This window comes from Falco cherrug, chromosome 2, assembly GCF_023634085.1.
Source record: "Falco cherrug isolate bFalChe1 chromosome 2, bFalChe1.pri, whole genome shotgun sequence".
Lineage (NCBI taxonomy): Eukaryota > Metazoa > Chordata > Aves > Falconiformes > Falconidae > Falco > Falco cherrug.
The window spans coordinates 69,377,396-69,393,243 of record NC_073698.1 but is presented as its reverse complement, the minus strand read 5'-3'; the positions used below and the strand labels follow the sequence as shown (position 1 = coordinate 69,393,243).

The window sequence follows — 15,848 nt, the reverse complement described above, 5'->3', positions numbered from 1 at the left end:
TGAAGAATTCCCAAACGATTTGGCTGAATGTGCCTTTTCTCTATAAAAGATCATCTACCTTAGATCAAACCATCACGTAAATAAGCTAAACAGAAATAATTTTATCCTTACTATCGTTTGCTGTCATCAGAATGTTATTAAAGCAAAGGCATACCTTGTTGAACTTGCTGTTCCTCACCATGTGTAAAAGATGTTGGCAATGGCTGCAGTACTCATGGGCAAGCAGTACAACCTGTGACCAAAGAGAAGGTACAAAAAGATCTCACAGGCAAAGAGCTAACTTGCTTCATGACTGAATACTTGAACGTACCATTTCGTAGGGGTATGTCTTCCCTAGGTCTTGCTCCCTAAGACAGGATCTGCTGAATTCAGCCCACAGGTACTGAAATCTCTTCCGTTTACTCTTCAGATAAATGACAGATGGAGAACAGTGCAAATTCTTGCTCTCAGTGCATCATAATTTATTTTGAACAACAACAACAAAAAGATCACAATTATCTTGTCAGTTCTGTTAAAGGTATTAAGTACTTCCTTGAAATTGTATAACATGATTTTTTAATAAGATGTATTTCTTCAGAGGATTGCTTGTCTTTTTTTTTTTTTTTAGAAAGTAGGGGTGGATGAAAGAAACAAGCATGGCTGACTAAATATTTAAATCCCAAACAGTACATGAATTTCTTTTCAAAACCAGTGAATATTTAATGCTATACATATCTTCCACATATATTTTCTATAGCACTCATGTCACAGTTGTAACCTAAATAAGGCTGCAGATAGCTGGCTCTGCTGTCAGGCTGACAGCACATTTCTCATCAGCTGTCATTATATCCACTTCAGAGCACTCATGACTGCGCCTGAGTGCTCTGTAAAAATAAGACAGACATCCAGTCTCCCCTTTTTTCCTTACTTTGGTCCACATAACTTTGTTGCTCTTGCTCTGCTGGCTGACTTCCAGCAGCCCTAGTGTCAAGCCATTCTGTGACAGCACGCTTGTGTGAGAGCTGCCACAGGTCAGCCTCACATCTCCCTTTTCCATGAGCAGGGGTTGTGCTCTTTTTTTCTTAATCATTTCCTAGTATTTAAACACCTAACGTGCCAATAAACCCTGAGCACATTGGAAAGATGTGAGGGTCTGTTGCAGTGGGCCTCAGACAAGGAAGGCTGTGCCCCACTAGCTCCCCTAATATCCAAAACACGAGCTGTCAGCCACAATTTCCCCTCTCAGCACAGATAAATATATTTGAGCTGACGTTAAGACAACAAAAATATTTAGCTACCAGGTGAAATAGGAGAGGGGGAAGTAAGCATTTAGTGAGATTATGCAGACAAAGATTATTTTGAAGAATATGCTGGGTTAAATGAGTTTCATCAGAACATATATTAGCAGTTATAATTAAACACACAGATAGACATTTTGCTATAAGCCTAAAGTATCTGAAACTCACCGTTCGGGTTTTTTTGCTGTTGCTCTTGCGACCAGCTGCATCTCCATAACTGCAGGCATTTCCATTGTGGTAAAATATATGACAGAGAAAAAAACCTTTTAAAAGCTCACCAATTTATTCTGTATTTAGTAAGAAAATTAGCTCAAACTGCATAGAGTGCACTAGGTTGGAGCACTGTGTTTGGGAAACAAATGCTGCTCTCTTTCCTGTCATTCAGCAGCCCTGTGATATTCTAAAAAGTCTGAAGACCAATTTCTTAATTTTAAGATAAAACTGAACCATTCATTATAAAGATGGCAAGGTATCAGCCATTTAGCAGTGCAATGCCTTCCAACTTCTTGCACAAAAATTGTGGGTTTGTATTTGTGGTTGCAGTTTGTTTAGAATTATATTAATAATTATAAACATGCAAATAAGGAAAGCATAATCATCCTTGTGCTTTGATTTCACAGTAATTACATTTTTGCACCCTCTGTCAGTTTAGATGGCATTTTGTTTCTGACTTTCCCCCATTTACTTTGCAAGCCTGCAGTGCTGTTCCCCGTGGTCAGAATTCCCCTGGACCTGCAAAGGCTTGACCACTGGCTTTTGGCTGAGAAGCCAGGGGTGCAGGCACAACAGGCTGCTTCCTTGCTTTACCATCCCCTGCCTCTCTCCCTGCCTGTGTATCTGAGGCTAATCCTACAGGAGGGAGAGGCAATGTGGCTGGTAAAAGGGACATGCTGTGAGAGCTGGATTCCTCCAGTCAAGCCCCCATCTGCTGCTGACACCTGCTCACTGTCTGTGAAGGCATTTCAAACTCCAGGGTCCTTTTGGACTCGGCTGTTTTGAAAGGTGGCAGGCAGGGGATTTGTAGAAAATGTGCTTCTACTGGTGAGTGCAAACACTCAGACTATCTAATCAGATCCTGGCTGCAGGGTTTCACTGCTGTGATGTATTATAAACCAGGGTACCACCATACATCCTGAAGGGACAGAGGGCAAAATGTAACAGCTTGTCTGCCTGGAAACTCAAGCCGCTGAAAATGCCTCCTCTGGTTTCTCTGCTGCCCACAGGACTGAACCTTGTCACCTGAAAAATTACCTTTCCCTCTGCCACCACTCTGCCATGAAGGCGATGCTCCAGCGAAATAACCAAACTGGCTGCCCACGACAGGGCACAACATTCATGTTGGGTACATTTGGTGATGCTATTGACTCTTTCTCGCAGGTATTTTAGAGTTAGTGGCTGGACAAAGGGAAGAATGTGTGAGTAGAGATGTTTCGTAACATAAATTATAAATTCATTTTCTTTCAAATGGTCCTTCCTGCAGATTTCTAAAGCCTGTGAAACAAAATTAATATTTTCCAGCTCCTGCTTTCCCCACGAAGGCGGCCAGCTGTATCTTCTGCTGCTGCTACTATGGCAACACGTATCAGCATCGCTCTCCTCCAGTGGGCTGGCTCCCGCGGCAGGCTGGCTCCCTGCTCCCCCCCACGGGGATGGTGAGGTACAAGAAGGGGTGCTGCGTGGGTCCCGCGCCCCAGCAGGCACTCAGGAGCTCAGTGCTGATTTAGTGCAAATACCTACAGAAAACCAACGTCTGTGTGCTGCTGCTGTTAGCAAAGGGGGTTTGGACTCACCCGGTGCCCACAGAGGTACTGGGCTGGCAGGCAGAGCTGCTGGCTTCCCCTGCAGACAAGTACCTGGGTAAAGACAGGACACACAAAAGAGAAGGTGGGTGGGAGAAGGGGAAAATGGGTGACAGCAGAATCACAAGGAGTTTCACTGTATCGCTTGCAGAGTTTGGATGATGCTATGGGGTGGGAACTAGAGCTAAAATGGGAAATACAATGGTGGGGATGACAAAAAGACTAACAGAGGAGGCGGCCGGGAAGGACAAAGGAAAAATGAAAAGAGGGAGGGTGGTGAATGTGCATGCTGTTGACTGTCAGATTACAATGAGATTAGAAAAGCTAATTTGGTAGATTCATATCAGGGTTTTTTTATTAAAAAATCATGGGTTTGCTTCACTGGAAAGTCAGAAGCCCAAACCTTCCCTATTATAAGAATCCTAAAGTAACTCTTACGAAAACAAAATTCACTGGCGTCTTTTTAACACTGCTGTACTCTGAGCCACAGCAAGTACCATTTTAGGGAGAACTTGTCCTCAAAGCTCCCATTCCTAGAGGGCCCCCTATTGTAACACAAATCGGTAAATAACATGCTCCTTTAAATCTCTGTAATACATTTAGAGACCTCATTGATGACAGTTGTGTTTATTATCACTTCTTTCATCACATCATCATCAGAGCTGTGGTACACATGTCTTCAAAAAATCCAAGATTTCTAAACGAACCAACTTACAGGTGCTGTGTAAAAGCATCCTCATCGCTCCTTGTGTGAACACGTTCCAACGCAGCCTATGAGAAGGCAAATGCCTTCTCACTGCCATTTCTATAACGTCAACAAGCACAGCTCCCAGCCTGCTAGATCCTTGACAGGCCTAGTTCCTCACCACCAGCACCATGTCCATTGACAACTATCTCAATATGGCCCAGAAATATTATTTTCCATAAATAGAAAGAGTGGACCATAGTTTTGAAACCGTCCCTTTTTTCACAGACCTGCAGGCTGGGTGGATGCCTTGGTCTCTCAGGTGGGCTTCCAGCTCTACCTTCCCCTCAGGAAGGTTCAACAGAAAAAGCGTTGATGTGTTGGACTCTATTCAGGCATGGGAGGGAGCAACAGTTATTTAGGACACAACAACACACTCAAACAGACATCCCCTGTCTCTGCCAGAAGGAAATGGCAACGAGCCAGAGAAGTATATCCCATTAGCAAGGTCTGGACCTGCATTTGGACTGCACTGAAATGGCGTATTAAAAATCTTCTTCACTATAATTTGGAAATTTCCACACCAACACACTCTCAAAAATTGAGATGTTATAGGTCAAATACCCCTGCTGCAATTACATGATTACCTCTGCAAGAACAAAAAAACCCACAAAATTTGTTCTTGCAGGTAGAAAAGTCTTCAAGTTTTCACTACTCTTTTTCTAAATTTCCATTTCCTAATTGAAAAAAAAAAAGTCTAGATTTTGCCATTGTTAAGATTTATGAACTTCATTGGATCATGAAAAATTAATTCTGATTTCAAAACGTACTGAACCCTACTGAGAGGACAGTAAAGGTCAGGTATTTCCTATACATGTTCTTGTTTATTTGCAAAGAATGTACAAAGCTCAATACAGATGAAAATAAACTGACTTATTTGGTTGAAGGTACTGCTTATTTGCTATGTGACCTAATTATTTGTTTTGGAGTTGTGCTGCTTGTGCTTCTCTGGCTGTGTTTTGTGATTTTTTACTGCTTTCCCTCCTTTCTTTTCCTGCTGTCCTTTATCAGACACTAAGAAGTAATTGTGACACCCACTTGCCCAGGTGTTGCAGGCCTGCACGTTGGCTTGGGACAGGGCTGTGTGGCTGCATTTGGACTGGAAGCTGTTCTGATTTCAGCTGTCTGGCTTCACACAACAGCTTAGTGACTTCTTATAACCATCTTAAATGAAGGAAGCATCAGACAAGGTAATTTTGTAGTTAAGAGACTTTTCTATTGCAACTAGTAAGATGTTCTTTGTTTGAACATGATCTCATCTTTTTATATATTTTTTAGATCTGAAAAGTTATCCCAAGGGACTATATAAAGATCACTAAATGGCTGGTTGATGTCAGCCCTTTCCCTGGAATACACCTCATTTTCCTTTGTTTGACCAAATCATAAGTAGTTTTTTTTAGGAGTAAGTGTCCAGGCAGGCACCTCTGGCAGCTGGTGGAGAAGGAGAGGGAGGTCTGCAGCCAGTGCAGTGGCTCCCCTACAATTACTCATGGGCTATAGCATGTTCCCCAGCCCATCAAAGAACATGGCTCGTTTCCATGAGGAGGGACAAGGACAAAAGCTCTGCTGGCATACACGGTGCTTCACGCTCCCACCAGTGGCTAAAGTCCTTGTTTCTCCACCTGGCCTGGGCTGCGCCAACATTGCTTCTTTGGTTCCTCCTACATTTTGTAATTTTTCCTCATGTTTCTACACTGGGAGGAAAAAGAGCAACAATTCAAATTTTTCTGTTCTCTCTCTCATCTCCTCCACAACCAGAACTTGCACCTCTCTAACTGTGCCCAACAAGATTGCTGTTTCCAAGTGACGTTGTGGGGAACCACCTTTCTTTCCCTGAAGAAGAAAGACCAGCAGAGACTCAGCCAGAGATTTGCAATGTTCCTTGAACAGAGGCCAAGACCTTTCCTCATTACAGATGTCAAATTTTAGGCCTGTTCTGGTTTTACTGGGTGATGGGTAGTGAGGGATACCACTCCAATAAGGGTCCCATGGGAAATAAGCCTCAAGTTACCTATGAATAATTTGTTTGGTCTCACAACAACCAACTGCCACTTGATCATCTGCAGAACCTGATCCTCTGCCGTGTCCCATTCTTTACTGATGTCACACTATGCACTTCTGTAACATTACTCTAACACCCGTGGAGAAAGGCAACAAACCTATGGGTATAATTTTTCCATGCTCTTGCAGAGCATGCACTCAATTAAGTAACTAATATAAAATATCACAAATGCTGGAACTGTTTCATCATCACCAGAATATCTGGGTGCTTAATAGGCTGACTTGTATCCCTCTAATATTCATGCTAGAGAAAAATGTTGTATCTCCATATTAAAGAATGGAAACCACGGTACAGAATTTATCCACATACACATTAAAGTAATGTGTAAGTCTGTATGAGAGTGAGGAAATGAGCCTGGTCCCCAAAGTCCAAGGCATAGGCTGCACCTATTTTTCTTCTCCTGTGCATTTAAAAGGAGTGTAAAACTGTTAGGGATGGCAGCATTTCCCTTCCTTTTTTTCTGTGGAGAAACACAAGCCTGTGGTTTGTTTATCTCAACCATGAGCTTAACTGTGAGAACTCTTCCTCACCTGCCCACAACTGGACCATGCTCACGTCTACACTTTAGTCTGCCAAAGTATCTTGCATTCATGTTATTTTTAGACTTTTAATTTTTGCAATCAATCTATACCCTTCTTATAAATTTTCTTATTGTTCCCTTACAAGAGGTGATTTTAAAATCTGAAATTTTAAACCAATGTGAAGGCAGTATTTTGAAAGTAATATGCTTCATTGTTTCAGGTAGTAAGAAACCCCCAGATAACATGATTGCATGTAGGACTTCAAAAGAGTGCAGCCATTTATACTTTAATACATGTTTCTTCAGCCTACTGTTTTAGTAAGGAAGGTGCTACAATGTCATGAAGCGATTTCAATGGGTTTTTGGAGCTCCCATTTAGAGTCTCAATATATTAAGCTGTTCTTTTAGCATGAGCTGCTGCTCTTGAGATCTACAAGGCTAACATGTCCAACTCAAGGAAGTCTGATTAGGCAGAGCATATTTTCAAAATGGAGCTTCTGAATAAGGGCACAGCACTTAATGGCACAGCACTTTTATAGTGTGTATAATAATAATAAAAATATAATACTGTTGTCAATGTTCAACAGATGAATTACAGACTTTGACGTACAGACAATATATAGACTGTCATGTGACATTTTATGATTAAAACATTTTAAAAACTGAACCATTTTAAAAAACGAACCTGTGGTCATTATTTTCATACAGAAGACAGCAATAACGTGCATAAAAGGAAGAGTTCTTCTTGATAGTTATTCCAATATAATGATACCTAGACAAAAAACAGAAAAATGATGAACTGACAACCATATGATTTTCAACAAGTCAGCAAATATTTCATATTCCTCCTCTGAAAGCAGATGGTCATTCCATTTAAACAAGAAGAGACCAAGTAAATAAAGCTACATTTGTTTTTTAAATTCTGCTGAGAGTTAATTTTCCCCAACAGAAGATAATTGTACAAACTCTTTACAAACTGTTTTGAACAGGTTTTGCCCTGGAATAATACCCTCTTGTAAATGAAAAAACTGAAGCCACTAAATGGGGTGCAATGGATTAGCAGTCAGCAAAGTCAGGGACCAGAGTCTTAGCTGACAGTGTTCCCTGTATCTCGTAGAAGTTGAAGGGACTGGATGGCCCATCAGTGAGTGGTCATGGCAAGCTAAACTCCAGACCTTCTCTAAGGTTTATTCTGACCTCGGTGAGCAGTGGAGTTGCCTTCCCTGCTACTGAGGTCCTACCAGCTGGCTCTTCCCAGGCTGGGTCCCTGGGAAGCCAGGGGAGCAGTGCTGTGGTTTTGGGCCACCAGCAGCCAGCAGTGGGTAACCTTCTGCTGATGGGAAGAGAGAGCATGGAGACTGGGGGGTATCACACACCATCCCAAATCCTGCCAGCTATGAGGAGAAGCTTGGGAGTGTCTGTGGTGAGGCACTCCCAAAATAAAGGATCTTGCTTGATCAAGCTGATAGCAAGTCCAGACTAGTGGAGAAAAGTCGCAGATCAAGTAAGGGCATGTCATTCCCAAAGCCAGTACTTGACAGCTACTCAAAACGCTTGTAAAATTATTTGTGTAGTGGCAGTCTCTGCCCTTAAAATATCCCTTTTTCCAGTCTGGATGTTCAGCATGTGACTGTAAGTTTGGACATAGGAATCAATGACAAAGCATTGAACTCTGTGCTCTAGAAGAGAGGGAAGGGAAATGAAAGGCCACACAGGAGTAGGACCTGAGGTGGTCTGATTTTAAATGGTTTTAAACTGTTTACAACACTTCCGTTGACCACCAGGACATGCTGGGTCACTCCACGGATATGTGCAAGGATGAAAAGCACAACACAGACATTAATCACGGCTCCCAACCCTGTACATCCCAGAGCTGGGCTTTCCTGACCCAGTGGCTCAAGAGCTCTGAGTAAGGTTGTGATGTCGGGCAGATGCCTCATGCAAGGCATGCTGTAATAGCCAATGCAAACTGGAGAGCTAATTTTTAAAAAAACAGTCTCACCTGGAATTCATGCCCTGTCAAAGCAGCTCTGATGTGGTGATTTTCATGAATTAACTCTATTTTAATATACTTGGTGACATCATGAATCACTCTGGATCTTGTGAGGTATTAACAGACTTGCAGCCAACAATTCAGCTGCTATATTACAGTGCTGGAGCTGAAAATTCAGCCATTTAAAAATGTTATTGGAACAGTTAAACCTAACATTTTTAAACAATTTTAAACAAAGGATGCAAAACCAATACCTGGTACTCCCTCTTGGGCCCAGCCTTTTTGACCTCAGGCCTGGGAAAACTAACCGAATAAGCTGAAAAAAACAAACGGAAAATTAGAGGTACTTGGCAAATTCATTCTAAAATGCAAAAACATATCTGTTGCATTTTTTTCTCCTTAATCACTTCTTCTTTCCATCATTTGCAGGCTAATACCCCGTTCATAACACACCTCTGAAATGGTAACAGTTGAACTGAACTCAATCAAGCTTTTGTGGATCAAAAGCTGAGTAATTTAAGAGATTACCTCCCTCAGGTGGGAAATTTTTTAGGCTAGTCTGTTTTACCTTGCACGGAGACACAGTGCACACACCAGGAGACCACCCACACTCGGGGGGGGTATATCAGCTAGGGGAACTCGAAGATGCTGTGATTCTCCACTACTCTGCCAAACCTGCAAGCCTTACTCATTTGAGTAGGACTTACTCACACAAGGGACTTTGCCTACCCACTCGCTCTTGCAAGGAGGACTTGCAAGATAGGGCCTGGCTTATCTGTTTCAAAAGGACGTGAACCATCAAGCTGCAAAGCAACCTTTTGACCACCGCAGTGGTAAGTGTGAACTGAGGTCACGCAGCATCCGTCAAGCTTAGACCCTACAGGGTAATAAGATACTGTCAGGAAAATAATCCACTTCACTATGATTATTCTGCATGAGCTGTCCTGTGAAGACAGAGACTAACTCAGGACAGCTGGAGCTAACATTTCCTATATAGCAGGAACAGAGGACCGAGTGCTCAGCCTTAGCGAGGAGAGTGTACACGCAGCAGCACACTGTGCAAAGTGCACTGTGCTGGTGCAAAGGCCTGCTGAAGGACAAATTTCCCCAACTCACATCAACATGCACCTCCAGTTTTAATGGTGTGGGAGCTGTCCTGTTCTTTGCACATTTCTGCATGCACCCACCCCAAGTGTTCCCTTTCTCAAGCTGGTATTTCAGCATAATATCATTTTCCTAAAAGGGCAGCCTATAAAACTGGAGCGTCTGTGGCTTGAGACACATACTTGTGCCCGCTGCCTCTTCTACAGAGACAGTGGTGCATTTGGGTAGGGCAGATGAGGTTAGTAGTGTCTTAAGTCACCACAGTTTGATTCACACAGGGCTCGACTGCAAAAGTCCTTACAGCCTACATGCATGTAATGCAGTCAGGTTACTACAGCTTGATGAATTATTAACAGCTCCGCCCATTAGCTAGGCTGTGGTAACTGATTACATGTGCACCTTTAGTTTAAAGCAGGGTTGCTGCAGGTCCTGCCCTCTGCAGCCTCTTGCTGTGTGGTCCCACCTCCTGTTGCAGAAGGACAGACAATTTCCAGCCGCTGGGGAGCTGCACCCCAGCTCACTCACTTGGGATGGGTTAACTTGCACAGCAGTGCACTGAGTTGGTTAAGGCTGTGAGCAAACAGTTGCAAGCACCAACCTATAGCAGCTATGGCTCATCAGCTAAGCTCTTCTGCGTGACCAGACCCATGCTTCATCTATGCATGTCCCAACTTAAAAGTAAAATGCATTAATTTAAACCACAAGAAGGCTTAGCTTACAGGTGGTAACTTGGTCATGCTGGAGCACCTGGAAGTGTACAGACAGGATGGAATTAATCTTACCTATGTGGCTACAAGGTAGGGATGTCTAAGCTAGTCACAGCAGACTCTGTAGTCAAGGGAGAAAAACAGGCACTTCTGAGGCACGTTTTATCTGAGCTGCCTAAGATGACTGATTTAGCGTGAGAGGAATCATATGCAACTACTTATTTATGTCCATTGGCTACCAAAAGATTTTAAAGTGACTAGCTTCATGGCAGACATCTACATTGAGCCAAGCAAACCCTACCCATGGGCTCGGTTGATGGGTGGTGATCCATTAAGCGATGGTAATAAATCACATTGGATCACTTACTCAAATCTCAATTTTAAGTAAGAGTGATTTAACTTAGTAAAAAAATTAGATGCAACTGAACTGAGATAAATGATTCCTAAAATGAGGTTATCCACAGAAATGAAATTGATTTCTGGTACAACTTTTACTGAAATTATTTTGGTTTTGTGTTAAAACAATGCATAGTAGGTCTTACCATGGGCAGTAATAGGAGGACAATAGCAGTAAAACCAGGAAATCCTGACCAAAAAGTCTTGTGCAACAAATAATCACTAGGCATTCTATCTTCCTTAATTTATTAAATAAAGTTGAATATCTATGAGTGTTTGTTGCAATTGGGATTTCTAAGTGGTAATTGCTCTGTGGGTTGTATCAACCTCCATGTATCAGAAGTGTGGAACTGTTCAAAGGAGATTGGGTTTTACATCTGCATTTGTTTTGCTTGGATGATTCTGTAACAACTTTTTTAGGGTGCGTTTGGAGCAAAATCTCCCCAAGTATACTTAAAAAGGAAAGTATAAAATTATGTAACAACAAAGGGGTCTTTCAAAAACAGAAAAATGAGGTCCTCAGGACAAGTCTATTAAGTTTGTGCTGTTTACCCTGGTAAAGCTTGCTAAAATACATTGGCAAAAGAAATCTTTGCTGGCGTAACATACACCAGTTCCCTGAAAATAAACTCCGTCAGAGACAATACTCTTTTCTCTAGTATAACTGTGACTTCATGAGGTCTTACCAGAAATAGATTAGAAAACACACAAGCATAATACATTACATATTCATTCTTCACTGTTATTTAATCTCTTTTAATATTCAATGTGTATATTTGATCATCATAGTTTCTATTTAGGTATCTCTGCTTCATACGTTATACATCCTCTCTACTCTACCTTTCCAAAGGTGGCTGAATTTACTTGGTACTTGGAATCTGGACTGCAGCTTTCCAGATATAATTCATATACTAGCCGATGGGGAACAGTGCATCCTTCACTCACACAGAAATTATCAGCTACCCTTTAAAACAAAAACACAAACGTTGGCATTAGAAGGAAGGATTGTTAGCTTGTGATTTTAATAGCTCATCAGATTTACTGTGACCATGTAATAGTTACTCTGATTTTACAGGAGCATTGAATCAAAAAGAGAGCTACTGATTTTATGTTACTCTGTATTCGGGGGTGGCGGGCAGGGAAATAAACTGAACCATTTTTATATACACAGATACACACACACACATTCTGTGTTTGTTTTCAACTTTTAAAGTTCTACTTTTCTTGCTTCCAAACTGTAAGAGAGGTCATATGAGACTCTGCTAAAACTAGGTAACATCATTTTTACTAAAAAATTACAACTTACAAATACCAGTATCACATTAACAGCAATACAGACAGTATTAGCATCTCTCATATGATAACTGTTGTTGCATCAAAGGATGTGACTTTGATCTTCTAATTAGAAAGGTTTCCACTATACCAAAGATAATAATATATATAAAATAATATATCATATATATTTCCATCTAAAATGTATAATGTGCTGTTTTGGGACAGAGGGTGCACAAACTATGAAGGACCAAATTCTGTTTTCATATAACTTCACTGATTTTAGCACAAGTTTAATAAGAGAACAGTTTTAATTTATGGTAACTATGTAACAGAACTGCCAGGATTGAAACTGGTTCAGTTGTTTAAACACTCATCCTTTGCCTAAATCCCTTACTCATCCTACTTATCAGAATGGCTGTAGCCAAGTAAATGCAACTACTTGTGTGAATACAGTGAGGTAGACATAAATTTAGCTACTTATTAGCCTAAGGTATTACCTTCACCCCCCCAAAAAAGACCTTTAATTATGAGATAACATGAATGGTTTCGATGTCAAAAGATAACAGCCTCCTGCAGTACAAATACAGGAGCAAAGCTGGAGCAAAGAAGCAGAGAGATTAATTTTCAAAGCATGACACACTGATCGTATGACAGTGTTTTCTTACTCTGACTCTGCTTCTGTTATACCAAATTATTTATGCATATTTAATTAATTTATCAGCTGAACGCTAGTGCAGCACAGTGCCAGTTACTCACTGTGTCTTTACTGATAATCGAGTTGGCTGGGAAAGCACACTTCATAATCACCAGGTGAGATAAGCAAGTTGCATTTTAGATCAGCATCCTCTCTTTTTGTAGTAGCCTGATTTCAGGCAACCCAGTGTTTATCTTTCTATATTAGCTGTATTGGCAGTAGGTAATGGATAAGGTCTTCAGCAAAATGGATTGCTAGGACAGACTGAGCAAGATGATCGCTGTGCAGCCTGACAACGTCTACCTCACCTTTTATTCATGCCTCCTCCCTCTTATCCAGGGAAGAAGTCTGACTGCCTCCCCCAGCTTTCCCTTTCCGTAGCAAAAGGCCCCCGAATGCTTCGCTTTTACCCCCTCCGAGCCCATCGTCTTAGCCACCAGCCCAAGAGTCAAGCGCCAGTGCTGAGCTGTGCTGGGCTCCCTGCCAGATCCCGGCCACCTCTGACCCCACCACCCGACAGCCAAGGCTTCACGGCTAGACGTGAGCAGGAACCTGCACCAGCGGTAGGGGAGCTGCTCTGCTGATGGGGTATTTCCCATCTTGGGGTTGAAAGGTAAATGAAATTTATTCTAGATAAGAGTCCTGACTCAGCTGAGCATCACAGCAGGCAGAAATGCTTGTTTCCTCCAGAGCAACCATCTCAAAGCCCCAGAGGAGATTAAACTGAAGTCCGAATTCATCCTTAATATAACACCACAAGAATCACTGGAAGCGCAGCAGAAATTAATTCATCCTTCAGTAGTTGGTTTCTGCCAGTAGTTTTTCCTCATCATTTAACTATTTAGTGACAAAATATTTGAGAATTTAATTTTGTTAATTTAGCATCTGTTAAACTGCCAGCCTTTTTCAAATAACAAATCAAACACATTCTTAGCACTGACACATAATAAAAAAATACTGTCTATCAGGGAAAAAAAATCCACACAGAAAAGAGCACAGTGCTCATCTTCTTGCCTATTAGCCCTGAAGTTCTCAAAACTTGTTTATGGCATGCATCAAAACAAAACTGTTCATAAAGACAACAAAATCAAAAGGAAAGAGTGCTAAGGGAGGAAGATGGAGTTTAAAGAAAAAGCACATGGGGGGAATCTCCTTGAAGATGTAAATGAAGATCTCCTTCATTTACTACTTTCTATCCACATTTTCTGTGGGGTTCGTTATCTGGTTGGCTCCAGGACCTCACGTGGACTCCAGATTGTGGGGGGTTGCCACCTGTTTGTTACATGTGAACCCTTGGCAGCCAGGCCATTACGCAGCTTTGCAAGTCTGCTGTTAAACCATTTCTGGGTCAAAATCTGGTTTGCTATTGTCAATGCACAAACTGTAAAATGAAGCTGAGTATTTAAACATTTTCAGAACATGAAAAGGTGATTCAGAAGGTTGTTGTGATGAGAAAACTGATGCTCATTGTTTCAGGGGTTGTTTATGATTCAGTTTTATGCACTGTCTCAAACTTGTTGGATGACCTTGGATGAGCATCTTCTCTCAGTCCTTTTAAAATGGGAGTAGTGGGTATTTCTATCACAGCAAAAGCACAGATCTACCTCCCGCTGCTCAGGTATTGCTGAGAGGGGGAATAAAAAGATTGACACTTCTTGTCAAGTTGAAAGTTCGCTTGTATGCGTTGTTACTGTTTCACACAAAGCTTCCACACTGTTTACTAGCTGGACTCATCTGTGCCTGGGGAAAGAAGGAAAGTAACCCCAGTTTCTCTTTGGCTGTCCTATGGCAGATGATGCTCTTCCCAAAGCACAGGAAAATGGTCATGGAATCATAGAATCATTTAGGCTGGAAAAGACCTTTAAGATCATGGAGTCCAACCGTTAACCCAGGACTGCCAAGTCCACCACTAAACCATGTCCCTAAGCACCACATCTACATGTTTTTTGAACACCTTCAGGGATGGTGATTCCACCACCTCCCTGGGCAGCCTGTTCCAACACTTGACCACCCTCTCAGTGAAGAAATTTTTCCTAATATCCGATCTAAACCTCCCCTGGAGCAACCTGAGGCTGTTTCCTCTTGTCCTGTCACTTGTTACCTGGGAGAAGAGACCGACCCCCACCTGCCCACAGCCTCCTCTCAGGCAGGTCCCCCTGAGCCTCCTTTGCTCCAGGCTAAACACCCCCGGTTCTCTCAGCCCCTCCTGATAGGGCTTGCTCCCTAGACCCTTCACCAGCTCCATTGCCCGTCTCTGGACATGCTCCAGGACCTCCCTGTCTGTCTTGCAGTGAGGGGCCCAAACCTGAAGGCAGTATTCAGGACACGGCCTCACCAGTGCTGATGATGGTGACGACCTTCCTCCAGCACAGAAAGTATCTCACTGAGGAGCTGAACCGTTACCCTCACCTCGAGGAAACACCACCACGGAGGACACCGGCCACTCGGCATCCCTGCACGCCAGCGTGGCCCGCGGTGCCTGTAGGAGCGGGCCAGCCACCCGTGGTCCAGCCGGGGTCAGGCTGGCCCGCTGCCCGCAGCCTCGGCAGCCCAGGGGCCGGGCCCCGACGGGTGGCGGGGCTGAGGTGAAACCCCGCGCCCCCCACGCCAAACCAGCTCCACACCAGTAAGACCCGCGGCAGGAGGCGGACTCCCGGGAAGCTTCCCTGCTTTCACGGCACCGTTTACTCTGCGGCCGTTACAGCCAGACAGACCGTCGTCCTACGGAACGACGACAAGTGCTACAAGTGGCGCTCCTGCTCCCGCCCCCCCCCCACCCCCAGCGAGCCCCAACGGCAGGACCTGCGGGGCCCCCCCGCGCAGGGGGACACCAGCCGCGCCGCCCCCCGCCCGCCCCGCTCCACCGGTCCCGGCGGCGGGGACAGGGCAGCACGCACCAGCGGACGACAGGGAGGTACGGGGGGCAGTCGGGGCCTCCCTCCGCCATGGCGGCCGGTGCCGGCCCGGCCCGTTGGGTACCGGCCGCTGGGGCCCTTCCTCGCCGCACGGGCGCGGCGCACGGCGGCGCCGGTCCTGCGCGCTCACGCGTGAGCGCGCAGCCGAGCGGCGGGGGCGCGCAGGGCGTTCTTGGGGAGCACGGGCGGGAAAAGGAGCCGAATGTAAGCCTGCAGGTGCACGGGTACCGCAACGAGGCGTGAATGAGCCACGGCGCGGCGGCTTCGGTGCTGCCTCGGCGGGTTTTGCACGCCTTTGAAACACTATTTCCAGAGTTTTCTACAAGAATGCTGTAAACTCCCATAATTGCTTCATTTCTCA

General features: G+C 43.8%; 1 protein-coding gene across 1 annotated transcript in view; it reads right to left on the bottom strand.

Moving 5' to 3' along the window:
• Nucleotides 1–15,519, bottom strand: part of RFX8 (regulatory factor X8) — a 29,401-nt gene extending 13,882 nt beyond the window's left edge. Inside the window, exons 1-8 of the mRNA XM_055702735.1 lie at nucleotides 15,470–15,519; nucleotides 11,444–11,567; nucleotides 8,651–8,712; nucleotides 7,089–7,175; nucleotides 2,399–2,409; nucleotides 1,446–1,540; nucleotides 311–445; nucleotides 155–232 (exon numbers count right to left, since the gene is read on the bottom strand). Of these exons, the coding sequence (XP_055558710.1) occupies nucleotides 155–232; nucleotides 311–445; nucleotides 1,446–1,540; nucleotides 2,399–2,409; nucleotides 7,089–7,175; nucleotides 8,651–8,712; nucleotides 11,444–11,567; nucleotides 15,470–15,519 (642 nt within the window). The remainder of the gene's footprint in view (nucleotides 1–154; nucleotides 233–310; nucleotides 446–1,445; nucleotides 1,541–2,398; nucleotides 2,410–7,088; nucleotides 7,176–8,650; nucleotides 8,713–11,443; nucleotides 11,568–15,469) is intronic.
• Between the last annotated feature and the right edge of the window lie 329 nt (nucleotides 15,520–15,848).